The sequence below is a fragment of the Lithobates pipiens genome, unplaced genomic scaffold, assembly GCF_037356315.1.
Source record: "Lithobates pipiens isolate NorthernLeopardFrog02 unplaced genomic scaffold, aLitPip1_a1.2 Scaffold_25, whole genome shotgun sequence".
NCBI classification, from domain to species: Eukaryota; Metazoa; Chordata; class Amphibia; order Anura; family Ranidae; genus Lithobates; species Lithobates pipiens.
The window spans coordinates 196,893,690-196,921,325 of NW_027507787.1; the positions used below are offsets into that span (position 1 = coordinate 196,893,690).

At 43.1% G+C, this 27,636-nt stretch overlaps 1 protein-coding gene across 1 annotated transcript; it reads left to right on the forward strand.

Moving 5' to 3' along the window:
- Nucleotides 1–3,757: 3,757 nt before the first annotated feature.
- On the forward strand, nucleotides 3,758–19,638 carry GABARAPL1 (GABA type A receptor associated protein like 1). The gene is made up of 4 exons (XM_077455389.1): nucleotides 3,758–3,944; nucleotides 15,498–15,576; nucleotides 15,854–15,972; nucleotides 18,702–19,638. The coding sequence occupies exons 1-4, from the start codon at nucleotides 3,855–3,857 to the stop codon at nucleotides 18,765–18,767; spliced, it is 354 nt and encodes a 117-aa protein (XP_077311515.1). The 5' UTR covers nucleotides 3,758–3,854; the 3' UTR covers nucleotides 18,768–19,638.
- Nucleotides 19,639–27,636: the final 7,998 nt, after the last annotated feature.

Below are 27,636 nucleotides of genomic sequence, written 5' to 3' on the forward strand. Positions count from 1 at the left end.
ATCAAATGCGATGCGATTTCAGCCATACAGTTGGTGGCTGGGTTCACACTATTGCAATGCTGTGCAGATCACATGTGATGTCTGTGAAATTCGGCCATACAATTTGTATGGCTGAATTTGCATCACATTCAGACCAAAATGGTGCAGGATCCTTTTTTTTGCTCCAAACTGGACATGGACGCCAATGTGGTGCGGGAAACACACAGGATTCGCTGCGTTTCCCACACAGCATAAGTGTGAACCTACTGAGTTCACCCTACTGTAGGACTAGAAGTCCCAGCCTCTCCTGTACAGGACTAGAAGCCCCAGCCTCTCCTGTACAGGACTAGAAGCCTCAGCCTCTCCTGTACAGGACTAGAAGCCTCAGCCTCTCCTGTACAGGACTAGAAGCCTCAGCCTCTCCTGTACAGGACTAGAAGTCCCAGCCTCTCCTGTACAGGACTAGAAGTCCCAGCCTCTCCTGTACAGGACTAGAAGCCTCAGCCTCTCCTGTACAGGACTAGAAGTCCCAGCCTCTCCTGTACAGGACTAGAAGTCCCAGCCTCTCTTGTACACGACTAGAAGCCCCAGCCTCTCCTGTACACGACTAGAAGCCCCAGCCTCTCCTGTACACGACTAGAAGCCCCAGCCTCTCCTGTACAGGACCCAAGCCCCAGCCTCTCCTGTACAGGACTAGAAGTCCCAGCCTCTCCTGTACAGGACTAGAAGTCCCAGCCTCTCCTGTACAGGACTAGAAGCCCCAACCTCTCCTGTACAGGACTAGAAGCCCCAACCTCTCCTGTACAGGACTAGAAGCCCCAACCTCTCCTGTACAGGACTAGAAGCCCAACCTCTCCTGTACAGGACTAGAAGCCCCAGCCTCTCCTGTACACGACTAGAAGCCCCAGCCTCTCCTGTACAGGACTAGAAGCCCCAGCCTCTCCTGTACACGACTAGAAGCCCCAGCCTCTCCTGTACACGACTAGAAGTCCCAGCCTCTCCTGTACAGGACTAGAAGTCCCAACCTCTCCTGTACAGGACTAGAAGCCCCAGCCTCTCCTGTACAGGACTAGAAGTCCCAGCCTCTCCTGTACAGGACTAGAAGTCCCAGCCTCTCCTGTACAGGACTAGAAGCCCCAGCCTCTCCTGTACAGGACTAGAAGCCCCAGCCTCTCCTGTACACGACTAGAAGACCCAGCCTCTCCTGTACAGGACTAGAAGTCCCAGCCTCTCCTGTACACGACTAGAAGTCCCAACCTCTCCTGTACAGGACTAGAAGTCCCAGCCTCTCCTGTACAGGACTAGAAGTCCCAGCCTCTCCTGTACAGGACTAGAAGCCCCAGCCTCTCCTGTACAGGACTAGAAGCCCCAGCCTCTCCTGTACAGGACTAGAAGCCCCAGCCTCTCCTGTACAGGACTAGAAGCCCCAGCCTCTCCTGTACAGGACTAGAAGCCCCAGCCTCTCCTGTACAGGACTAGAAGCCCCAGCCTCTCCTGTACAGGACTAGAAGTCCCAGCCTCTCCTGTACAGGACTAGAAGCCCCAGCCTCTCCTGTACAGGACTAGAAGCCCCCGCCTCTCCTGTACAGGACTAGAAGCCCCAGCCTCTCCTGTACAGGACTAGAAGCCCCAGCCTCTCCTGTACAGGACTAGAAGCCCCAGCCTCTCCTGTACAGGACTAGAAGCCCCAGCCTCTCCTGTACAGGACTAGAAGCCCCAGCCTCTCCTGTACAGGACTAGAAGCCCCAGCCTCTCCTGTACAGGACTAGAAGCCCCAGCCTCTCCTGTACAGGACTAGAAGTCCCAGCCTCTCCTGTACAGGACTAGAAGTCCCAGCCTCTCCTGTACAGGACTAGAAGTCCCAGCCTCTCCTGTACAGGACTAGAAGTCCCAGCCTCTCCTGTACAGGACTAGAAGTCCCAGCCTCTCCTGTACTGGACTAGAAGTCCCAGCCTCTCCTGTACTGGACTAGAAGTCCCAGCCTGTCCTGTATTGGACTAGAAGTCCCAGCCTCTCCTGTACAGGACTAGAAGTCCCAGCCTCTCCTGTACTGGACTAGAAGTCCCAGCCTGTCCTGTATTGGACTAGAAGTCCCAGCCTCTCCTGTACAGGACTAGAAGTCCCAGCCTCTCCTGTACAGGACTAGAAGTCCCAGCCTCTCCTGTACTGGACTAGAAGCCCCAGCCTCTCCTGTACTGGACTAGAAGTCCCAGCCTGTCCTGTATTGGACTAGAAGTCCCAGCCTGTCCTGTATAGGACTAGAAGTCCCAGCCTGTCCTGTATAGGACTAGAAGTCCCAGCCTGTCCTGTATAGGACTAGAAGTCCCAGCCTCTCTTGTATAGGACTAGAAGTCCCAGCCTCTCTTGTATAGGACTAGAAGTCCCAGCCTCTCCTGTATTGGACTAGAAGTCCCAGCCTGTCCTGTATAGGACTAGAAGTCCCAGCCTGTCCTGTATAGGACTAGAAGTCCCAGCCTCTCTTGTATAGGACTAGAAGTCCCAGCCTCTCTTGTATAGGACTAGAAGTCCCAGCCTCTCTTGTATAGGACTAGAAGTCCCAGCCTCTCTTGTATAGGACTAGAAGTCCCAGCCTCTCTTGTATAGGACTAGAAGTCCCAGCCTCTCTTGTATAGGACTAGAAGTCCCAGCCTCTCCTGTATTGGACTAGAAGTCCCAGCCTCTTTTGTATAGGACTAGAAGTCCCAGCCTCTCTTGTATAGGACTAGAAGTCCCAGCCTCTCTTGTATAGGACTAGAAGTCCCAGCCTCTCCTGTATAGGACTAGAAGTCCCAGCCTCTCCTGTATAGGACTAGAAGTCCCAGCCTCTCTTGTATAGGACTAGAAGTCCCAGCCTCTCTTGTATAGGACTAGAAGTCCCAGCCTCTCTTGTATAGGACTAGAAGTCCCAGCCTCTCTTGTATAGGACTAGAAGTCCCAGCCTCTCTTGTATAGGACTAGAAGTCCCAGCCTCTCCTGTATTGGACTAGAAGTCCCAGCCTCTCCTGTATAGGACTAGAAGTCCCAGCCTCTCCTGTATAGGACTAGAAGTCCCAGCCTCTCCTGTATAGGACTAGAAGTCCCAGCCTCTCCTGTATAGGACTAGAAGTCCCAGCCTCTCTTGTATAGGACTAGAAGTCCCAGCCTCTCTTGTATAGGACTAGAAGTCCCAGCCTCTCTTGTATAGGACTAGAAGTCCCAGCCTCTCTTGTATAGGACTAGAAGTCCCAGCCTCTCTTGTATAGGACTAGAAGTCCCAGCCTCTCCTGTATTGGACTAGAAGTCCCAGCCTCTCTTGTATAGGACTAGAAGTCCCAGCCTCTCCTGTATTGGACTAGAAGTCCCAGCCTCTTTTGTATAGGACTAGAAGTCCCAGCCTCTCTTGTATAGGACTAGAAGTCCCAGCCTCTCCTGTATAGGACTAGAAGTCCCAGCCTCTCCTGTATAGGACTAGAAGTCCCAGCCTCTCTTGTATAGGACTAGAAGTCCCAGCCTCTCCTGTATAGGACTAGAAGTCCCAGCCTCTCCTGTATTGGACTAGAAGTCCCAGCCTCTCCTGTATAGGACTAGAAGTCCCAGCCTCTCCTGTATAGGACTAGAAGTCTAAGTCTCTGCTGTCTGTCAGGGCATGTTGGGACTGATGATGATGACGATGATGATGATTGCTCCCTCTCTCCTCCATCAGCTGAGCAGTGAGTCGCAGCATAGGAGGGGTTAAGGCGACGTGCCCTTTGTTTGGCTGGCTGGGTCCCGCCCAGAGGCGTGGCCATCGACGTCACCCGTCCCTTCTGCTCGCTCCCTAGCAGACAGCCTGACAGCGAGCTTTAAAGGATCTGATCATCTGTTGTGCAGACAGCAGGACACCGCAGAGGGCAGCCATGAAATTTCAGTACAAGGAGGATCACCCCTACGAGTACAGGAAGAAAGAGGGCGAGAAGATCAGGAAAAAATACCCAGACAGGGTGCCAGTGAGTATGAGCCCCACCCCCCTCTGGGTGCATTCTACCTGCAGGATTAACCCCTTCCTGCAGTCAGCAAACCCATAGCACTGTACATCCAGCCAGGAAAAGTGATTACTCATTGTTTCCTATGGGAAGGGGAGATATACTTTTTTTTTGTTGCCTTAATTTTATTTTTTTAGGTTAAAAAGCCATAAAGTGGGGGGGTCCCCTGTGATCTTCTCATTGGTTACCTATGTATACAACATGATGATCTAATAGGGGGGAGGTATGTGTGGGAACAAAGGCTATGGCGGTGTACAGGATTGATACGGGGGTCGCTTTTAATTTTTATTATTAGCAATGACACAATGATTTGGTTACAAGTAAAATTATTAAAGGGATGATGAGATTATTATTATACAGGAAGTCTAGAGTGTTAAGTCTGTAAAATAAACAATACAGTAAGTAGAGGAGGAATGAGAGGGTCTTGCTCATCAGAGCTTACAATCTAAGGGATCTGCCTGTGGGATTGTTCTGAGGACAAAGGAGAGTTTTTATAGACTGAGGAAAGGGGGCTGTCATAATAACAAGAAGAGCCAATAAAAAATCTCAAAGATCGCACGTATTGGCCCATTTTCATGTAGAGTTTGCAATCCGTCTATTGTTTTGTCGTTTCCTAAAGGAGACGCATGTCTCCCAACCCTGAGGTGCGCAGGAAGAAGGAATCCATTATGGGCAATAAAATGACTGATCAGGAATAAAAAAAAAAAAAAACCCACTAGATAGCTATATGTAGATTGATGTATAGATTGGTGGATGTCCCCATCCAGCTGTCTATGGACCCTGGGGAAGGATGGTGCTCCTCCTTTCTCAGCACTGCAATGAGAGGGGAGGGCTTCTCTGATGCTTCATTTAACCCCTTGATGCATGAACTGCTCCCTCTCTGTCCCTGAACTCCATAGGAACAGTAGAAGAGCAGGGGAGAACGTCAACCAATCAGAATGTAGCTGCCCTTATTCCAGTGCGGGCTAAAAGACGAATGGAAGCACCAGATTGGTGGCCGCAGGCGGCGCCCACTCAGTGTTTAGAACCGAGCAACAACATTTCATAATTGTTACAAATATTTAGACATTGTGTCTGTACAGGATAAAGAAAAATATACAAAATAACAGCACTGATTGCAGTCTGGGCACACCCGAGGTGCCGCTGTCCCATACACAGTCACTATGACCTAAATAGAAAGAGGAAGAACATTGTGTCCTGGAAAGGACCAAATCTGGGATCCCTGTGTGGGTAAGGGACATGGTGACGTTGTGCCCTTGTTATAATGGTGACAGGGATATTGCAGCTCTTTCATAAGGGAGACCGTGATACTATAACCACCATTATAGGAGAAATATGTTTTTAGATCAGGGGTCTTCAAACTATGGCCCTCCAGTTGTTCAGGAACTACAATTCCCATCATGCCTAGTCATGTCTGTGAATGTTGGAGTTTTACAATGCCCCATGGGACGTGCAGTTCTGCAACAGCTGGAGGGCCGTAGTTTGAGGATCCCTGATTTAGATTGTAAGCTCTAATGAGCAGAGCCCTCTGACTCCTCCTGTATTGTATCTGTACCCTTGTGTTGTAAAGCGCTGCGCAAACTGTTGGCACTATATAAATCCCAAACAATAATGACGATGATGATATTAGAGCAATGTCATAAGAGGGCAGGGATATTCTACCATTGTCAAGAGATAGACGTGCGCCCATGATATTACGACATCATCATAAAGGGGACTTTTGACACTACAGATCCTTCATTAAGGGAACAGTAATATTAAGTCTCTGTTATGGGGGGGGGGGGGGGGGGCAGGGATATTATGACATTATAAGAGAGCCAGTCATGTGATGACAATGCCTTTAGGAAGACTGGGATATTGTGCCCCAGTTTTAAGGGTGGCAGTTATATTACAGCACTGTCACAAGGGAGGCTTTGATTGTATAGCGCTGTCATTTTGACTAAAGTGTAATGCCGCATACACACGACCGGAATTTTTGACAGCAAATGTCCGACGGACAATTCGATCATGTGTGGGCTTCATCGGACCTTTGCTGTCCAAAAATCTGACGGAGTTTAGAAATAGAACATGTTTCAAATTTTTCCGCCGGACCCAGTTCCTATAGAGAAATCCGCTCGTCTGTATGCTAGTCCGATGAAGGAAAACCGACTCTAGGGCAGCTACTGGCTATGAACTTCCTTATTCTAGTCCGGTCGTACGTCATCACGTCCAAATCCGTCGGACTTTGGTGTGCTTGTGTGTGGCCAAATCCGTTTGTTTGGAAACTCCGCCGAAAGTCCGTCAAGAAGACCGTCGGACCTAGTCCGTCAAAGTCAGGTTGTGTATACGCAGCATAAGAGAACTTTATATATAAAGGGGCATTAAAGCCCATCTCCAGGGCTTGAAAGAAAGATCTGCCCCCTCGCAGTCAGTGGGGTATCTAGGGTATGGCAGATGTCTTTCATGCGTTTGCTCTTCCATGTGCTCCTTGCCGTGAAGGCCAGTTTTAGGTGGGGGAAGGGGTCATCTGTTTGGTGTAAATTTGGTCAGGGGACACGCTGGGCTCCTTTGCTGCCATTGTGCTGGGTGTCTAATGTGCCCCTGTGCCTTTTTAAGGAGGATTGGGCTACCTCCAGGCCCACCTGCCTCTTATCAATCCATTACTATGCGTGTACTTCCATTGTGGAGACCCTCCATAAGTTTAGAACTGCAAGTAATACAGGGAGGCCTTGCAGCTTATGCATGCATTTGCAAATGTGTGCTAAATAAACCCCTGTATTAACACATATGGTTGGTTAATTCGGTTGTTAAGCAGACTGGTTGGTGAGCTGGGAGTTTTCTCTGGTTTTGTCTTTCATGCGTTTGCCCTTCCATGTGTTCCTTGCTGTTAAGGCCAGTTCTAGGTGGGGGCAGGGGCCATCACTTTGTAACAGGTATGGCACATACCCTGGGAAACACTCCAAGGTGGGCACAACATGGCAGTAAGGGTACTCGACCCTCATTAATAACCAGTGTGTGCAGCTCAAATATGCAGCAGCCTGTGGTCTTGGCACCCCCTCCTCCACTGTCTCCAGCAGAAGGCTTCCCTCCCCCAACTAACATTGGTTCCTAGGACTGCTGGCCTCCTAGTAACCATAGAGGCACCACCCCTAGCATTCGCAGGAGGATGAAACTTCCATCCCAACTTAGTATACTGTACAGCTATAGGCCGGGTTCACACCTATGTGGGGTCCTCGCATCCATTTCGCATGGCAGGAGATTGTGACCAGCTCTCTATGGAGCCGGTTCACATTGCGGCTGGGGAGCTGTGTCTTTGGCTCTGTTTCAGGGCCGTATTCAGGCAAAAATTTGCCCCTGAAACGGAGAACAGGGACGCAACGGAACCCCTGCTGTGAGCCGCACATGTCAGAGGTGTGAACCCAGCCGAGGTGTAAATGACAAAACGTGGGACTCGCATTCAAGATGCCATTCATTTAAATGACCCCTCGAATGTCTGCTGCGATTGAGGCAATCCGCATTGTGGGACACATGTTGCCCAAAAATTCTCCTGTGATTGTCACGCGTTTTATTGTGCGAGGAGACCCGCATAGCGATTTTGAGGGGTCATTCAAATGAATGATATCGCAAATGTGAGTTCCGCATTTTGTCATTCATACCTTGGCGCTGGAAAATCTGCCCGTAATTCAAAACGCTGTAATGTGAATGCAGCCTAATGCCACGTACACACGACCGGACTTTTCGAGGGACTAGGTCCGACAGACTTTCGACGGAGTTCTGATGGACTTTCCGAATGAAGGGACTTGGCCACACACAATCACACCAAAGTCTGACGGATTCGAACGTGATGACGTACGACCGGACTAGAATAAGGAAGTTCATAGCCAATAGCTGCCCTAGCGTCAGTTTTTGTCCGTCGGACTAGCATACACACGAGCGGATTTCTCGGTAGGAACTGGGTCCGGCGGAGTTCTGGCGGAAAAAAATTGAAACATGTTCCATTTCTAAAGTCTGTCAGACTTTTGCAAATCAAAAGTCCGCTGCAGCCCACACACGATCGAATAGTCAGCTGGAATTGTTCCGTCGGACCTTTGATGTTGAAAAGTCCGGTCGTGTGTACGCGGCATTAGAGTTATATAGTTAGGCCCCTTTCACACTGGGGCGCTTTGCAGGCACTAGTGCTCTAAAAATGGCGCCTGCAAAGCGCCCTGAAAGAGCTGCTGCTGTCTCTCCAATGTGCAAGCCTGAGGGCTTTCACACTGGAGCAATGCGCTTGCAGGATGCTCAAAAAAAATCCTGCAAGCCGCATCTTTTGGAGCGGTGTATTTACCGCTCCTACAGTGTCCCTTCCCATAGAAAACAATGGGGCAGCACTGCAAACCCGCCTGCAAAGCGCACCTGTAGTGGCACTTTCCGGGTGGCTTTAACCCTTTTCCAGCCGATAGCAGGGGTTAAAACTGCCCCACTAGCGGCCATATAGCGTTGCTTTACCGCCAGCGCCTGCAACGCCCCAGCGTGAAAGTAGCCTTAGTCTGGTTGAAAAGACACAGGTCTATCGTTCAACCAATAAAAAAAAAAAAAGGGGGAAGAAAAAAAACAATCGTACAATCCCATATACACAAATCCTATACCCACAATCCAGAGGAAGGCAAAAAAAAAGGAGGGGGGGGGGGGTGGTGGTTATGTTTTAGCACCAGTTTATATTGAAGAATGACCCAACTAAGCATAGTATAAATCTTTCAGAAAACTTCCCATCCTTTCTAAGATATAAATAAATAAAAACGTAGCAGTATTCTCTAGGTGGAACGAAAGCACCTGTTTGTGACCACTGTTCTCCCCCCCAAGCATGTTATAACTGATCAAGTTTCAGGAACAAAAAAAGCATTGTTCACAGTAAAGTACTAATTATAGCTATATAGTTGGGGTTAGCATGCGTGAATGGTGTATTTATATAAAAAAAAAAAAAAAAAAAAAAGTCCCAGTTGAGTCCATTTTGGCTACAAAGCATAATAACCTATTGTATTGTGGAGCTTCTATATGAAAAGTGTGACCGAAAAATTCCTTATTACCAATAGAAACCAGTTAGCTTCCAACTGTCATTTCTTCAGTGCAGAGTTAAAAAAAAAAAAAAAAAAAAGATTCTGTGTTATTTTTTTATTTTTATCTCATATATATATATATATATATATATATATATATATATATATTACGATACATTTTTGTTAGCAGTTTTCACACATAATGCCCTAAATTTGTTATGTTGCAGCTTACCAATCATTAGATGCAGTGGCTGCATTATTTTTCTATTTTTCTGATTATTTTTATTTTTTTAGCCTGGTGATCTGGCCAGTAACTCATCTCCTGTATAAGAGGGCCTCCACTCTGGATGAAGGAGCACATTTGGACAGCAGCATTGGCAGTCTGGGGGGAGGGGAGTGTTCGATGTACTAGAAGATTTAGATACACTAACACTCTGAAGCCAAACTCCAGCTAATACTTAAAAGGTTAAAGATAACCTTTCCTTTTCAATCTGCAGCACTGTCATTTTCTGTCAACCTGGAGACATTCTGTGCACAAATGGTATACAGAACGACCCCCAGATATGTTCTTTCCTGCTTGTAAAATTGGTTTATGGATTTTCCCAGAAGTCTGCAATGAGAGTTCAAGTCCGATTTTTGGCAACCCTTACAACAAAAAATGTCTTTTGGTGCGATCCTCCCAAAGGGAAATCCGTGTCTAAAGGGATGCAGACCTTGCCACTTTCCTCATTAGAGCCTTTTAGGTACAACAGCTGATTGCTAATTATAAAATCATACACATGGACACAGAAGCAAACTGCTGGATAACAAAAGTTTGTTAAAATCCCTGCAATGTACACAGATCACCAGAGGGGGAAATGTGTTTTTTTTTTTTTTTTTTTCTCCTCCAACAGAATTGGAGTTACTTTATAACCATTTCAGCTCTGAAAGATTTACCCCCCTCTTCATGACCAGGCCATTTTTTGTGATACGGAACTGCATTACTTTAACTGGCAAATTCAGCACTGTACCCAAATTTGGTGGTATTTGATTTTTTGCGCTATAAACAAAAAAATACCAACAATTTTGAAAAATAAATAATTTTCCCCTGCTTTCTGCGATTAAAACCTATCCAATAAAAAATTCAATCAATTTAGGACAATATGTATTCTGCTACATATTTTTGGTTTAAAAAAAAAAAAAAAAAAACTTTTGCGCAAACCAATCCATGTACAATTATTTTTTTTTTTTTTTTTTTTTTTTTTTTTTAAACCAAAAATAATAATTGTACATGGATTGGTTTGCGCAAAAGTTTTTTTTTTTTTTTTTTTTTTTGTAGTAATATCAGCGACTCATAGCAGGACTGCGGTTTTGCGGCAGACACTTGGTGCTAAAAAATATGTACCTTCACTGTACTAATGACACTGGCAGGGAAGGGGTTATCAGGGGCAATCGAAGGGTTAAATGTGTTCCTAGGGAGTGCTTTCCAATGCCGCGTACACACGACCGGACTTTCCGGCAGACTAAGTCTGATGGGATCAGTCCATCTGACAATCCGATCGTGTGTGGGCTTATCCGATCACTTTTCGTTATAAAAATCAGACAGACCTAGAAATAGAACATGTTTCAAACCTATCTGATGGACTCAATTCCTATCGGGAAAACCGCTCGTCTGTATGCTGGTCCGACGGACCAAATACGACGTAAGGGAAGCTACTGGCTGTTGAACTTCTTCCTTTTTTTAGTCCCATTTTATGTCTTCACGTTGAAAAACGAATGGACTTAGTCCGATCGTGTGTGGCCAAGTCCATTCGTTCGGAAAGTCCATCAGAACTCCACCGAAAGACCGTCAGACCTAGTCTGCCGGAAATTCCAGTCGTGTGTACACAACAAAACTGTGTGGGGGATGCATTTACTGTGGGAAGATAGAGATCCATGTTCCTGCTTAGCCAAAACACAAGATCGCTGCCTTCCCTTGTCACAGAACAGCTGTCTGCCTTGTTTACATAAGCAGACCATTCGGCCTGTCTCTCAAAGGATCCTGGCAGACATCACGCTCGCTTAGCTTGGCTTCTGCTATGTCCAATCACAGCAGGAGCGCGTCAACGGCAGCGTGTGTGCAAGGCCAAGACCCAGAAGTGCCAGATCTCGTACTGAGTGGCCGCCCTGCTGCAGTATATCTGTGTGGGGTGGTCGGGAAGAGGTTAGTAAACAGTTACAGCAAGCAGTTTTTCTCTTTTGGGATAAAGGTTTTACATAAATAAAAGCTGATTATTGTAAGTACCCCCTTTTTTTTTTTTTTTTTTTTTTGTAACTGATGCAATTTGCAGGATAGCTTGTTCTTCTGAAAAAACAGACTTGCTGGCCAGATCACCAGGCGAAAATAGAAGAGAGTCTCAAAAAAGAAAACCAATGTAGCCATCATATTGTAGAAAGGATAAGCTAAAATATAATGTTTTGCTTTTGGGTTTAATATTGCTTTTAAATGAGGTGGTTGCATTTGTTTTTCTTTTTACCTGGTGATCCAGCCAGTAACACACTTCCTGTATTGGGGTATCTCCACTCTGGATGGAGGGACAATGGACTCCTCAGGACAGCGGCATTGTCAATCTGGGGTGAAGATCATCTTCAATGGACTAGCACAGGGATATGCAATTAGCGGACCTCCAGCTTTTGCAGAACTACAAGGTCCATGAGGCATAGCAAGACTGACAGCTACAAGCATACCATCCAGAGGCAGAGGCATGGTGGGACTTGTAGTTTTGTAACAGCCGGAGGTCCGCTAATTGCATATCCCTGTACCGACAGATTTAGATGGGCTTGACTAACAAATTGAAGCCAAACTTCAGCGAACGCTTTTTAGCAGTTTCAGCAAACCATTTTTCGGGCTAAAGGTTTTACATAAGGCTGGGTTCACATTGCAGCGATGCGGGAACGCTGCGAATCCGCTGCGGGTTCCCGCATCACATACCTCCCAGCGGCAGTTCACACTGCCCTATGTGAACTGCTGGGAGTGTCAGTGAAATGTTAATGACACCCCCAGATCAGTTCGCATATTGCAGTGCGATCTTCAAACTCGGATAGGAATCGGATCGCATGTTGTGAACACCCATGCGATCCGGTTCTGCTGCGGACCCCAAAAAGCGCCCTGTGCGAGTTTGGGCCAGGTGCGATGCGAATTCAGCCATGCTATCTGTATGGCTGAACTCGCATCGCATTCCGACGGATGTTGGCTCATACTTGTTTTGCATACACACGGTCGCACAAAGTTGTCAAAATCTGATCGTTCAGAATGAGGTGACGTAAACCGTGTACGACAGGACTATAAAGAGGCCAATAGCTTTCGTCTTGTAATTTATTCTGAGCATGCGTGGCAGCTATGAGTAAGCACTGATCACGTTGCGAAATGCGTCAGTATTTTTCCTGTACTCTGTTATTCTTTTGCTGTGGATTTTTTGTTTTGATGTGACCTGCGTTGTTTCAATTAAAGATGGGATTTCAAGTCTTTTTCCAGTGTGTGGCTATCCAGAGTTCTGTCCTGCTTGTTTGCTCGTGGCACTTTGTGCGTCGGAATTTAAACGATCGGATTTTGTTGTCGGAAAATTTTAGATCCTCATCTCAAACTTTTTGTGTTGGAAATTCCAATGGAAAAAGTCCAATGGAGCCCACACACGATCGGAATTTCCGACAACACGATCCGATCACACATTTTCTGCCGGAAAGTCCAACCGTGTGTACAGGGCATTAAAGTGGTTGTTAAGCCACTTGTATAAGATGCTCCCATCCACTCTGTAGTAGAACAAGAAGTTCCCCTGTGCCTGTGTTATATCATAAATATGCTTATCTGTACTGATAACACACCTTCTTTTTATGATAAGTTGCCTGATCATAAAAAGAGAGAGAAGGCGAGGAGTCATGTGATCACAGCGATCTGATGTGTTATCTGTACAGATGAGCATATTTTTGATATAACACAGACGCCGGGAACTTCTTGTGTTAATACAGAGGGGAAAGGAGCATTTCAGGTTAAGCATGAGAGCCGATCAGACAATCAGAGAGGCTGCATGTTGACAGGAAGAGGGAGCAGAGTTGCCAACCGCCAGTAAATTTACTGCCAGTTTGTATAAATCTGTGATTTTTACAACTGCCAGTAAATATCAGGGACTGATCATTTCATGTTGTGTTGACCTTTTTAAGTGTAAGATAAGAAAATTACTTTGTTATAGGTGTTGTCATTGTTTCCATATCCTGTTTATACTGTTCAGATATTCACTGTGTTAGTTTTCAATAGGAGTTCTGTAATTTCTCAGGTTGCCAGTAAAAAATGTGCTCTGCCAGTAAATTTTCCGTGTTTTGTCAGTAAAAAATGCTGCAGGAGGTTGGAAACCCTGAGAGGGAGGGGGAGCTGAAGATGGGCACAGAGGAGAATAGAGCTGTGTGTGTGATGCAGACATGCACAGACTACGATTTCTCGGCTCAGCAGACATGGTAATCGTGGTCAGGACATAGCATTATCAAACAGCTATTGTAGGAAATACAGAGGGATAATTTAAAAAGCAAAGGCACAATGCTGCTAATTGCACAATAAGGTGCTTGTAAACCCTTACAACACACTTTTTGCTACAGGTAAGCCTATAACCGGGATATGCAATTGGCGGACCTCCAGCTGTTGCAAATCTACAAGTCCCATGAGGCATAGCAAGACTCTGACAGACACAAGCATGACACCCAGAGGCAGAGGCATGATGGGACTTGTAGTTTTGCAACAGCTGGAGGTCTGCTAATTGCATATCCCTGGCCTATAATATCTCCTAAACCTGTACAGTTTAGGAGACATCCCCTGTATTTGCATGTGCCAAAGTCATCAGCACATGCGCACTGAAGCAACGGCACATAAGTGCCGTTGCTTCAGTTAGACTGTGCCGTTACCGGCAGCGCACAGGCGGTGTGGCCTCATCACAGTTTCGGCCAATCACAGCTCCAGAGCCTGCGATACACAGAAGTAACTCCAGGAGCAATGTCAGCCTTTCCCTTTTTAACAAACACTTTTTTTAAGTGGCTAGATCACCAGGTAAAATAAAGATGGACTAAAAAAAAAACAATTGAGCCACCACATGTAAGGCTGCATGCACATTTCTCCGATGCAGGGGTGTTGCTAGGTCTACAAAAGATCTGGGGCTCGAGCCCATGGCAGTGCAGTAAAGAAAGTCATACGTTTGGTGGGCATACATGTGTGTGTGTGTGTGTGTGTGTGTGTATAATCTCTATCTCCCCTTGGGGTCCCCTGCAGAGACTCTGGTCCCCAGATTCGGGGATATAGCACCGAAAGCCACCCCCTAGTGATGCCACTGCTCCGATGCAAATAACGCATATGCATTATCTGTGTGTCTATTACCCAGCATGCCCCTGTAAAACTTGGACACATGATTGAAATGAACCAAAAACATGGTTTTGACATGTTTTCTATTCATTTCAATAGGGACCTGCTTTTTTTATTTTTTTTTTATTTTTTTGCCTTCTTGAAAACTGCACCGAAGGTATAGTAAGCATGACTTTTTTTCAAAATGCACCGCACCTGCAGTGCAGTGGTGAGAGGAGTCGCATAGGATTTAGACCCCTTTCACACTGCAGGAGATTTTCAGGCGTTTTATCGCTAAGAAAAGTGCCTCTCAAGCCTCCCCAGTGTGAAAGCCCGAGTGCTTTCACACTGGAGCGGTGCGCTTGCAGGATAGAAAAAAAAATCCTGCAAGCAGCATCTTTGTGGTGGTGCGGGAGCGGTGTATACAGTGCTCCTAAACTGCCCCTGCCATTGAAATCAATGGGCATCGCTGCTGAAGCGCCTGCAAAGTGGGTGCTGTTGACCCCTTCTTTGGGGTTAAAAGCGCCCGCTCCTGTGCTTTACCACTAACGCAGCCCATGCCCCAGTGTGAAAGGGCACTCAAAGGGATTGCATTTTTTTTTGCATGTGAAAGCAGGCTAAAAATCGGTAAGCTGCAATAAATGTAAACTTTTTGGTTTTTGATCTTCATACTCCTTTTTTTTTATGCCAATAAGCAGGACTTGTATGGAGAACTGTCATGAGTGACATGATCCATATCCTTTCGATTATTGAATATTATAGTGGGAAATCTGGTAATACGCTCTACTGCGTATATAGGTTTAATATGACCAGTTCCATTAATAATTGGCTAAAGTGCCAATGTTTGTGTGCATTCACGGTAAAATATTTGCAACTTATGCCTGCTCTTAATTTCTTATAATTAATTCCTTTGCTTTGCATCTTGTTTAATTCTGTAGACACCAAACAAAGAGATGTTCATGTTTGTGTGTTGTAGTAGAATTAATGGGACAGTTGTGTTTGTCTACAATGGTGCTCCTATTTCTTAACAGCTGTCAGGTCTCCAAGAATTTTAACCATAAGCTGTGGAGAAGAATGAACAGTACTGATCTTCAAATTAATTACACCCAGATTTAAATCAAAGTCAAGTAATTTGTCATCATCACTCTTTGTGCTTACTTTCAGGTAATTGTTGAAAAGGCTCCCAAAGCTCGTGTCCCTGACTTGGACAAGAGGAAATATCTTGTACCATCAGACCTCACTGGTATGTGTCTCCCCATCCCTCTTATATGTTTCATATATTGCCACATCTCACGTCATTGACTTGCTATCTTCAGCACATAGAAATACCTAGTATTAGTAGTCTAGGAGTAACAGATTACAAGAGGTGTTGCAATTTGTTTGTTTTATGTAGCTGTGTAGTAGGAGACCTTCAGTGCTCCTCAAACGTTCTAGGAGTTTGTTATTCTCTTCTTGTTTGTTTAACGTGATGTCCTTGTTGATTTAGCTGTGTTTTTTGCTTTTCCCTTGACAACCTTCAGTTGGACAGTTTTACTTTCTAATCCGGAAGCGGATACACCTTCGACCAGAAGACGCACTGTTCTTCTTTGTCAACAACACCATTCCCCCAACTAGTGCCACCATGGGACAGCTGTACGAGGTAAGTGGGTATTAGGTTAAAGTTCCAAGAAATGTTTGTGAATTCATCAAGTTTGACTGATGAGGGAAACTTACTAGTCAACAGCACAGGAGATAGGCAGATGATCAAGATAATATCAATTGTCAACATGCAGTATATCACCATAGAGTTTTTTTTTTTTTTTTTTTTTTAGCCACCATAGAGTGGCGGTACAAGATCGGGTCATAGGTCTGATATATGAAGTCAGTGCATTTTAATTTCCAATAATTTTTTTTTTTTTTTTTCCAATTAAAAAGAAAAAGGGGGGGGGGGGTTATAGAAAACATAGTGGGATTGACACATAAGTACAGTTGTCTCCAATACATAGAACAAGTAATTAAAACCTCATATAAAAGGGAAGAAAAAGCAAATGAAAGTCAAATTTCACAACTTGGGTTGTAGGCAGTGACATACAAATCCGGTTATGCGACTTCAAACGTTGGAGCCTGCAAGTACAAAATCTATAGGCAAACAATGCAACAACATATGGATGGGACCCTACTGGCCCCATTCAGTATGTGTGAAAGCCGACACTGTAAACATGCCCAGACTGGGTAAACAGGAGGAATATCTCCTAGATGAGGTCCTCTCCATCGCCCTGTCCCAGGGGCACAGCAAAGCCCAGGAAATCGGTGTATTTTGAGATCACTGTGACGCAACAGACTAATGAAATAAGTAAAAATCTATGTTTATAGCTAGATATAGACTTTCAAGTGCAGTTGAGCATACAGGCATGATTCATCTAACCCAGAGGCTAATCTACTGTGCAATAAAAGATGAGCATACCTATGTCTGTAGGGTAGCAAGCATCAACTGGACACGGTGTGATATCTACGAGCAATCAATATTTGGTGGCTCTTGTTAAGATGATGTGTCATCTCGTGTTTGCGTAGCATAATTTTGTCACCTGAACAAGAAAAATAAAAAATCTGCTGAGGGGTACAATGACCAGGCACCTAGAAGTGCTGGCACATATTGCTTAGCTTTTTATTGCCCCGTTCTCAGTATCGGGCTGTTCTGATCAGGAGAAATGGTGTCATTTCTTGGTAGTGTTGGGGTTTCCTGCCCTACATACATTTCTATTTGGCCATCACCAAAGGGCTTCCACACTATGGCATTTGAGATTTCAAACCCGCATTTCACTCCGACTTCGGAGCAGGTTCATGCACAGATGTCTATTGAAATCCGGAACTACTTTTGGTAATCAGAGAGATGGTGCAAAGTTGGGGTGGGGGGGGGTGATGTGGTGTGTGGGGTTTTTGTTTTTTAGGCTTCCCTTATAAATATACCTTATTAGGTGGGAGATGTATTGGATTTTTTTTTTTTTTTTTTTTTTTTTTTTTATCGCAGATCATTAATTAGTAACGGTACTTACAATAAAGCTAACTACACATTTTACTAATTTTATTTTTATTTTTTTTCAATTTCCTTTAGATTTACCTTTTCAACTCTGTAGTGCAGGGGCCTTCCTGATTGTATACAAATTAAAAGTGTTTAGGTTTGACCTCACATTACATGGTTTTGGTAACTCTAAATGAAAATTGTACAAGTTAATTTGTATAATGTGTAGCCAGCTAAACTGTATTTCCAACATAATCAGTATCGTTAGTAACAATTAGCCGAATTCAGCTGGACTTGTTCTGTAATGTGGAAAACCTTTTGCAGCTTAATGAAGCACAGCTTCTTCAGTTCTAATTAAAACCAAAGAAGTTGCTTGAATAATCAGCAGAACATCTTCAAGGTTATAAAACCAGTCCATGGGACTAACACCAACTATACCATGACCCGAATAATCACAACCTTAAAGCCCAACCCCCAGGAATTAAACAAATGCTAAAGTCTACTGCAAGGGTTAACTACTCATTCAAACTGACAGGCCCAGTCAAAGCAGCTGTACTAACGATCTGACGTACATACAACGATCTCCTCTGCTGAGCTGTTGTGTTCTGACGGGGGCAGCTCCCACCAGAACACTCCAATCACGCTCTCTGCTATTGACTGAGTGTGCTGATCGTGACCCGGTCGGCTGCTGGTTTGCCAGCATGGTCATCCAACAGAAGCTGGCCAAACGCCAGCTTCTGTCAGACTGGCTGACATACACACAGGCCCAATGATGGACAGTTTTTATTGAACCGGCTGATGTCTCCCGATATTCGGCCCGCACACAGTGCTTTTTAATTCCTTGCTCCAGCAGTTCAACTGGTCCCTTGAAGCCTCCTCTCTAAGGTGCTCCCAGGCACGATCTTTCTCCTGCATCCCCCTATGTACAATGCAGGATTAATAGCCCTGTATTATACGTGATGATGATGCTGAGCGACCACCCGGAGCACCAGAGGGAGAGGAGGAGATTGCTGGAACCAGCCAGAGCAGGTAAACGTACATTTATACAGCCTGTTCAGCTTCCCCATAGACCTAATGAGCATAAGACCTTTGTGGTGCCTTGAGGGGCCACTGTAAGCGTAGATTTTGTCCAATTCCTAGGCTTTATCCAGAACAGTATCAGTTGTTTATTTCCTTTTTTAGATATTTTTATTTATTTTTTTTATTGAAAAACAAGTAATTAAAGTGTATGTTGCTAGCATAGTTGGTAATAGACCAAGAAGATATTTGCAGAACTATTCAGTATTTTTTTTTCTCCTTGAACTGTTGTGTAATAATGATAAGAAATAATTACTATGGATTTAAATTTTGTATATTTTTGTGTCTTTCAGGATAACCATGAAGAAGATTGCTTCCTGTATGTGGCTTATAGTGACGAGAGTGTGTATGGCAAGTGAGAGTGTGGATTTTTCCAACCCAACACCATCACCACCCTCACCTACCATATCACCAAATACTTAACTTCTAGGACCGCACAGCTCATGGAACTCAGCTGCTGGGCTGAATGTGTTGGGCAGCTTGAAAGTCTACATGGAGGGGGTCATGGTGGGGAAATTACTACGTTTAGAACCTGGCAGGACTAGGATGAAAAACACTTGACTCAATAAGGATCAAAGGTGTTAAATGACCCATATTGAATTGTTAAGAGGAAGCATCTCAGGGGAAAGGGGGTGAAAACACGAGGGCCAAAGGGTTCCATGGTGCTGCGCTTGCCACAATGAGAATTAAGTAGCCTAGTTCCATTCTCACATGTCAGTGTATGCACATAAGAATTTCTTTAGTGGTCACTAAGCAACATTTTCTCATAAGACCATGGCACTAAATGATATGCCACTACTGTTTCCTGTCTGTGACGCTCAACAGCTTTTTCCATACAATGTAATACAGGGAGTTAAGAACCTTTTTAACTGACAGCAAATGTTCAGCTGTTCTACGCTTGTTTAACAGTTAGAAAGCAAGCTATAAAAAAAAAAAACAGCTTGAGGTTTCTGCAGTTAAAGGCTTTTATTTAGTAAGAGCAAATTTTAATCTACCTGACTAAAGGTGACCTTTGATTGAAAGCTGCGAGTTACTGCACTTTGCACATACTTGCTGCTTGTAATACTTAGTATGTGGGCCTGACACTGGCTATACACAACCAATATCAACCAGCTATATTGCAAAAATAAAGAAACCTTAAGCCACCAATGACCAACAGGTTTGATTGGACATTGGGTTGCTTTCAAGTGTATGTCAAGACAAAGTAAAAAAAATAAATAAATAAATAAATAAATATATATATATATATATATATATATATATATATATTTGGTACATCTCTACAACACATGCACTTTACCCCGTGTTTATCCCTGTGTTTTTCAGGTGCTTTAGCTTTAAAAAAAAAGCGTCTGTAAAGCACCTGAAAGAAGCCGCAACTGCAATCCCAATGTGAAAGCCCCAGTGCTTTCACACAGAGGTGCTGCGCTGACAGTGCATTAAAAAAAGTCCTGCAAGCAGCTTCTTTGCAGCGCTTTTGGAGCGGTGAATACACCGCTCCTAAAGCGCCCCTTCCCACTGAAATCAATGGGAAGCACCTGCAAAACGCCTGAAAAGCGAATGGAAAGCGCTTTTGGCAGCAGCACTTTGTGGGCGCTTTTAACCCTTTATTTGGCCACTAGCAGGGGATAAAAGCGCTCCAATAGCGCTCGAAAAACGCTTGCCAGTTTAAGCAGCGCTTTATGAGTGTTTTTCGGGCGCTGACCTTGTGAAAGGGCTCTTAAAGCACTTGGGCTTTCACATTGGGATTGCAGATGAGGCTTCTTTTTTTTTTTACGCTAAAGTGCCTGAAAAATGCCCCAGTGTGAAAGGGGTCTAAAAGGGAAGTTCACATACACTTTAGCCTATTCAGTTATTTTTGCAATCAAAGCTGGGTACTATTGCCTGAAAATTGCATTGTATATAGCCAGCATTCTAGTGCCATGCCCCACTACAGCTCCCACGGTTCTTTTGCTTGTCATCACCATTGTTGATGCAGTATGAAGTAACGAATATTATTTTGTTGGGTATCACGTTTAGTTTAACCTTGTCAGAACGTGCAGTTAAATCCCATGAATGTGTTCAAAATGACTTCGAGACAGCATTCTGAAACTACACAATTTTTATCTAGAGGCATTAGATAGTTCGTAAGATCCACTAATGATTTTAGTGATGTATTATTATAAGAATAAAAATCTTGATCTTTTACGCTCAGTTTAAATCTATTTTTGTTAAGAAATCTATTTAGAATGCTATACAGCAAGTGTCCTTTAGATGGCAGCGTTGCAAGATTTAAAGAGAGTAATGAGTCAGCAGAATTGAATGGCCTGTTTTTTCTACCTTCTCTTTTTTCTTTTTTCATTTTTTCTTTTTTTCTTTTTTTTATTTTTATTATTTTTTGCTAGGATGTGATATATTATGTATGCTGTTAACAATGTTAGAAATTTAGTAGCATTTGTAGAGGTTGCTGGTGGTAGAAAGGTCTACTCTAGACCTTCTCTTCAGGACCTGTTAATTACAGTATATCCAATAAGAAAATCCATAACTTGCGTTTCAGTAGTGATGCTAATGGGAATCGATATCTCGTTCTTTGCTAAATAAATTAGCATTGGAATTGGTTTCTTTCACTTGATGCCCCCTTACCAACTTTTTGATTTTTATTTTGAGAGAAGAAAGTAAAATATATATTTTTTTTATTTATTTTTTTAAAAAAAGCTTTATTTGTAAGATGGGTTAAAGTTATTAACATCAGGAACAGTACTTGTGCTGGTAGCTGCTGTGTTCTTTTAAATCCTCATTTCTCTACACCTGGACCCCTGCTCTCCAATTACCCCTCAGCCACTGGACCTATCGCAGGTACTCATCAAAAGTGCCAACTATGCCCACCCTTTCCACCCCCCTGATCTATTCCTAGAAGCCATACTATTGCTTCTCACAATAAAAATAGAGAATGGGTGGATAAATGAAAGGCCCGGCTGCCTCTTCTCATAGAGCCCTTTAATTGCAAGAATTAGTACAGCTTTTATGAATGGAGGAGGGGGGCAGAAAAGTAAGGCATAGTTGGCACTTATGATGGGTTCAACGTCTTGTATTAACCCTCACAGCACCAGAAGATCACAGATGGAGGGAGGGAGAGGACTTTTAAAAAGGATAGCAAGCACCAGCACAAGGGACTTTATTCATTCAATGTAAGTACCACCCCCTGGGGATGATTTTTGAAAAAGGGGGGGACTAATGTAACTAACTTTAGCTACAGCATTTTAATTACATATTCATGTTTTTTTTTTTTTTTTTTTTTTTTATCTCAATGAGTTTAAAAATCTAATTTTGTTAAATTAAAAATAGACGCCACCGGGTGAATTTAAAAAGAGTGGGGCAAGTATGTCCTTGCATAATATTGCGTAATGCGGTTGCTATGGTAAACTCTTGTGCACCTGCGGAAAATAATGACAGTGTTTTCCCCGCAATCATTTTTTTATTTGCAAAGACCGCAAGTAACAGTATGTGGTGATCAAACATCCAATTTCCCCCCCCCCCCCCCACCATTTTTATTTATTTTATTTTTTCCCTAAAACAAAAAATGTAGTATTCAGGATTTATATAGCGCAAACAATGCAGCGCTTTACAATATAAAAGGAGGCAATACAATAAAATGCAAGCGCATTAAGAGTGCCCTGAGCAGAAGAGCTTACAATCTAATGAATGTATCTAATTATACCCTTGTATTTTTGTTGGTTTAAAGGGTTCGTTTACCTTAACCAAAAAAACTGCCTGTGTCTCCAGTGCCCTAGCATTGGACACTCAGTATGGAGAGGCTTCAAAAAAAATAAAAAAATTCCGGCCTATTAACATGCTGATCTCTCCAGAAGCACATGTATTTCTTTTGTCCAATGTACAGCTTTTTATAGATTTTAAATTAAAAAAAAATACTGTGATTCGAGTACAAATATAGGACAGTGCTGGAACTGAGTTGCCAATTTTGCCCTCTTGAATTGGCATGTAATAAGGTTTATACTTTTTCTCATAGTCCCCAGTCAACTCTTGCTAGTACAAATATTGGCACAGTGCTGATACTATCAAAACAGTTACAAGCCAGAGGGGAAATCTTGGGCTTCAAGTACACTGGCAGCTCCTAAACTTGAGTTTAGGGACTTTTGGCTTTTTTTTTTTTTTTTTGCCAAAGCTCCTAAGCTCAACTCCATAAAAGCCAGTATGTGTCCATGTACACACAGACTTAGGAGCGGACACGTTTAGGTGAGGCTAAACCTCCCTCTTCTGAAGGCAGAAGAATCAAGTTCAGGGTAGGAACGGTTTGACGGCAAACTCGTGTTTTCCTGTGGTCAGGGTAAGCTAGTGTACAATGTAGCCTTACGGTGCAGAAAGGTGGCTTCAAGCTGTGCCTATTGGTCACTTCTGGGTTTATAGACAGACATACAGTCTACAATACCTAAACTGCCTAGGTTTCAATCACATGGATCGCTTTATCATTACTCTTAAAAGCAAGTTTTTGGAATTTTACTTCTTGGATGTATGGCGGTAGATCTATTTTCTCTATGAAAGACATGCGAGCCAGTCCTGGTTATTGTGATGTATTCTGCGTAGCTTTTATTGCTATGTGTGAAGATTTCGCTGTGACCAAAGTAATTCCATCTCTTGTCATTTCAAACGACATATTTGATTTGATTTTTTTGTTTTTTGTTTTTTTTACACTTTGTCGTCGTTCCGTTTTTGATTCAGTGATGTATTATAATCCTGACTGTAGCCCTATATTTAAATAAAATGATAAACCCATCCACTTTGTATCATGTGGCTTTGATTCAGTGTCCAGCGTTTTATATGTAAGGATGATTTCAGAAAAAGCAGTTGGCATAACATTTTTGTTTTTATTTTAAAGGCGACATGACCTGAGAAAAATGTAAAAGTTCGGTGTGGAGAGAAAGTTAGCCAGGAGCACCATAAAAAATAAAAAATAAAAAAATATCCCGAAAGATTGTAATCATTCTAGATCTTTATTTGCAAACCTGTATACAAAGAACAGGCAACACATGTTGGCCTCCAGCCCTAAAGATTAGTTTCAACTCTAAAATGCGTTCGCTATATTTTGTGTACAAGTTTTCGGTAAACAATATTTATAACGCTGGCAAGCTTTTGAGAACTTTCTTTTTGGCAACAGCCACAACCCTTACATTTTGAAGGGGCCAACAGAACTAAGTTCTCTCCTTGAGTAGAGTCACCACAAACCACTTCTTCCTCACACATCCACACCAATGAGACAAATGTGTAATATGGGCTGCTATTTTTGACCCCATCTTCCTAAAATACTAAAACTCCTGGCTGTTGTATCAACAATTTGGCTTTTTAAAATAGCTTTTGGCTACTTTCTTGGTCATTGACCCACAACAAGTATAGAGACGAGTAATTGTGACTTAAATTTCATGCATGTTTGTTTCAGGTCTGTGACTCTGTAAAGCTGAATCCAGAAGGAGAATCTTAAGCAGGAGATCAGCAATGGCAAACACTCATAGATCACGATGGGTTTACTTTAACCACTTGCTAAAACCCCTTCCTAACCAGCCCAATTTTCAGCTTTCAGCACTCTCACACTTTGACAATTAAGCCCCGTACAGTTTTTCCTTCAGATTTACCAAAACCATGTAGTAGAAGGGCCTGCCTAATTGCATACACATTGAAACTCCTAAGGTTTGACCTCATATTATATGGTTCTGAAGGAAAAACTCAGCAGACAATCTGATAGTGTGTACGGGGCTTTACCCACACTGTACCCATATAAAATTTTTGTCCTTTTTTATTTTTTTTGTTTTATACACAAATAGAGCTTTCTTTTAATGGTATTTAATCACTGCTAGGTTATATATATATATATATATATATATATATATATATATATATATATATATATATATATATATATATATATATATATAAAAAAATTTTGCGCTATAAATGGAAAGACCGAAAAATTCTGTAAAATAAATAAATGCATTTTTTTTTCTTTGTTTCTGTAAATGTAGCAAATTAGTAATTTTTCATAATACATTTTTGCCAAATTTTATACTGCTCCATATCTTTGGCAAAAATAATCCAAATCGGTGTATATTATTTGGTCTGTGTGACAGTTATAGAGTCCACAAGCAATGGTGCCAATATCTGAAAATTGATCACATCTGATGCACTGATGGCCTATCTCAATTCTTGAGACCCTAATAAGCCAGGAGAGTACAAATACCCCACCAAATGACCCCTTTATGGAAAGTAGACATTCAAAGGTATTTCGAAAGAGGCGTGGTGATTATTTTTTTTTTTTTTTTAAAGTTAAGTTTAAGTAATTTTTCCCACAATTCTTTGCAAAATCAAGTTTTTTTTTTTTTTTTTTTTTTAACAAGTTTCATTTCTCACACACGGCATATACATACCACAAATTACACCCCAAAACACATTCTACTACTCCACCTGAGTACGGTGATACCACATGTGTGAGAGTTTTACACAGCGTGGCCACATACAGAGGCCCAACATGCAGGGAGCACCTTCAGGCGTTCTAGGAGCATAAATTACACCTAATTTCTTGACTACCTCTTACACTTTTGAAGGCCCTGGAGCACCAGGACAATAAAAATGCCCAAAAAATTACCCCATTATCGAAAGAAAACACCCCAAAATATAATCTATGGGGCATATTGAGTCTTTTGAACATGTCATATTTTTTATATATATATATATATATATATATAATTTTATATTATTATTTATTTTTTTACACAAAGTTGTCCATTTTTACAATATTTCTAACACATAGCATGTACATGGAAAAAATTACACCCCAAAATAGATTCTCCCACTCCCGAGTATAACAATACCACATGTGTGAGAGTTTTACACAGCCTGGACACATACAGAGGCCCAACATGCAGGGAGCACCATCAGGCGTTGCAAGGGCATACATTTCAAATCTAATTTGACTACCTCTTACACTTTGAGGCACTGTAGTGGCATGGATGAGCATGGTGGAGCCATGAATGTGGATGGCTGGGTGGGTATGGATGAGATGGCTGGGTTGGGTATTGCTGGGGATGGATGGATGGATTAGTATTGCTGAGATGGATGGATGAATGAGTATTGCTGACTATGGATGAGGATGGCTGAGCATGGATGGATGGATGGATGGATGACTATTGCTGGGTTGGATAAGTATTGATGAGTATTGCTAGGATGGATGGATTAGTGCAGGAATGGGCACACATCAGCGCTGTGGGCATTACACATCTCGCCCACAGCACTGCAGCACTTGATCTCTCCTCTCCTACACATCGGTACAGAGAGGGGAGATAGAAACCGGCTGTGACGCCGGTTTGTTTACAAGTGATCACTCTGTCAATTGATGGATCGATCACGTGGTAAATGCCCGATACCAGCGCCCATTTACCGTGATCCGTGATGGTCACGGATATTCCTGGGTGCGTGCCCCAGTGGGCGTACGGGAGCAAGATTTTGGGAGGACGTCCATGGAAGCCCTCCCAGAACAAGCCGACCGCACTGCAGCCGTCTTTTGGCTATGGCCGGGTCGGCATGTGGTAAAAGGAGCTTATCAGGCAGCCAAACGTTTACTGCTGCAATGGGGGTGATTTACTAAAGGCAAATGTACTTTGCACTACAAGTGCACTTGGAAGTGCCGAAGTTGTAGCTCTGAGGGGAAGATCTGCAGATTTCTATCATCCAATCATGTACAATCCAAAAATACTGTTTTTTTTTTTTTTGTTTTTTTTGCCCTTGCTTGTTCCCCTCAGATCTACAGCAAGTGCACTTGTAGTGCAAAGTGGATTTTTCTTTAGTAAATAAACCCCATTGTGTATTATCTCCTGCCCTCTGCTGTGTTATAGGCATGCTTTTAAAAAACAGTTCAAGGATGACAGTGCATAAAATGGTGGTGGTGATGGGGGCAGATAAATATCTATGGGCTTATTTGAAATAAGCTGTTACAAGAGAAATATTTGAGGTAAGTTGAAAAATTGTTGCTATACCCATAGGGTTATCCCATCCCAAATGGCTCTCCTAAAGTATTGATGGAAATGTTTTCCAGGCAGGCAGCTTCTATACCCAAGATTATCTCCATAGTATCCTTGGCTTGTAACAAAAATAGAAAGTCCAGATACAACTTTATTCTGCTAAGAAGTCCAGATCAGGGGCGGACTGACAACTCATAGGGCCCCCGGGCAATAGGAGATTATGGGGCCACACAGTAGACACAAACACACACACAGTATACAATCACACAGTTTACACAGACATGTTTCTATTGTCTAAGATGGTACTGGAGAGGTGGGGCAGCTATAATCTCTGGATTTTTAGACCAAAAGGATGTCGGTAAGGGACATTTCAGAGACAGATGTAAAAAAAAACACAGATTTTTACATACTGTCCCTGGTTTTACTGAGGCTGGCAACTCTTATGGGACCCCCTAGTGGCCCGGGGCCCTCGGGCAGTGCCCGAGTGGCCAAATGGTCAGTCCACCCCTGGTCCAGATGCAACTTTATTCCAAGAAAAGTTAGGGGGTCAAAAGTAGCCAATACTTTTTGGGTGTCCAAGAGTGTCCCCTTTGTTGACGACCATGTGAATAGGGTTTGGCTTCTTATTTTTCCCTTTTTTTTTTTTTTTTTTTCAATGCTATGTGAGAGATATGACAGCTGGCATTGGTGAGAACTCCTTCTGAGCATGCTATCTGTCCGGCTACTGGACTACTGGGTTCAGTACCTTCTGCGACACTGACTGAGAACAAGTATCGGATCAGAAAAGGCAAGAAAAATCCCATATCTTTAGTTACTTGTTCTAGGCAGGTACTCAAAGTAGCCATTGGATCAGCATAACAGTCAAAAAATTAGCTTTTTTTTCAAGAGAATTCAGCAAAGGTAGCCTGCAGGGATTTGTCATTTCATCTTTTCATGGGTAACCAATGGCAAATAAACAGAAATCATCATTTGTTGATCCTAATTCCGAAAACGAAAAGCTGATTAAATTCTTGACATTTCTAAACTTTACACAATCCTTTTGCTGCTTACTTACCCCTTAGATTTAGAGTGACTGCACTTCCAAGTACACTTGCAGTGCAAAGTGGATTTCTCTTTCTTAAATAACCCCCATTGTGTATTTTATGTGTTTCACTGGACATTTTAATATTAAACTTGGTTGTCTCATGTTAATGTGTGCTAGAGTAATGACAAGACCCTCTGCAGC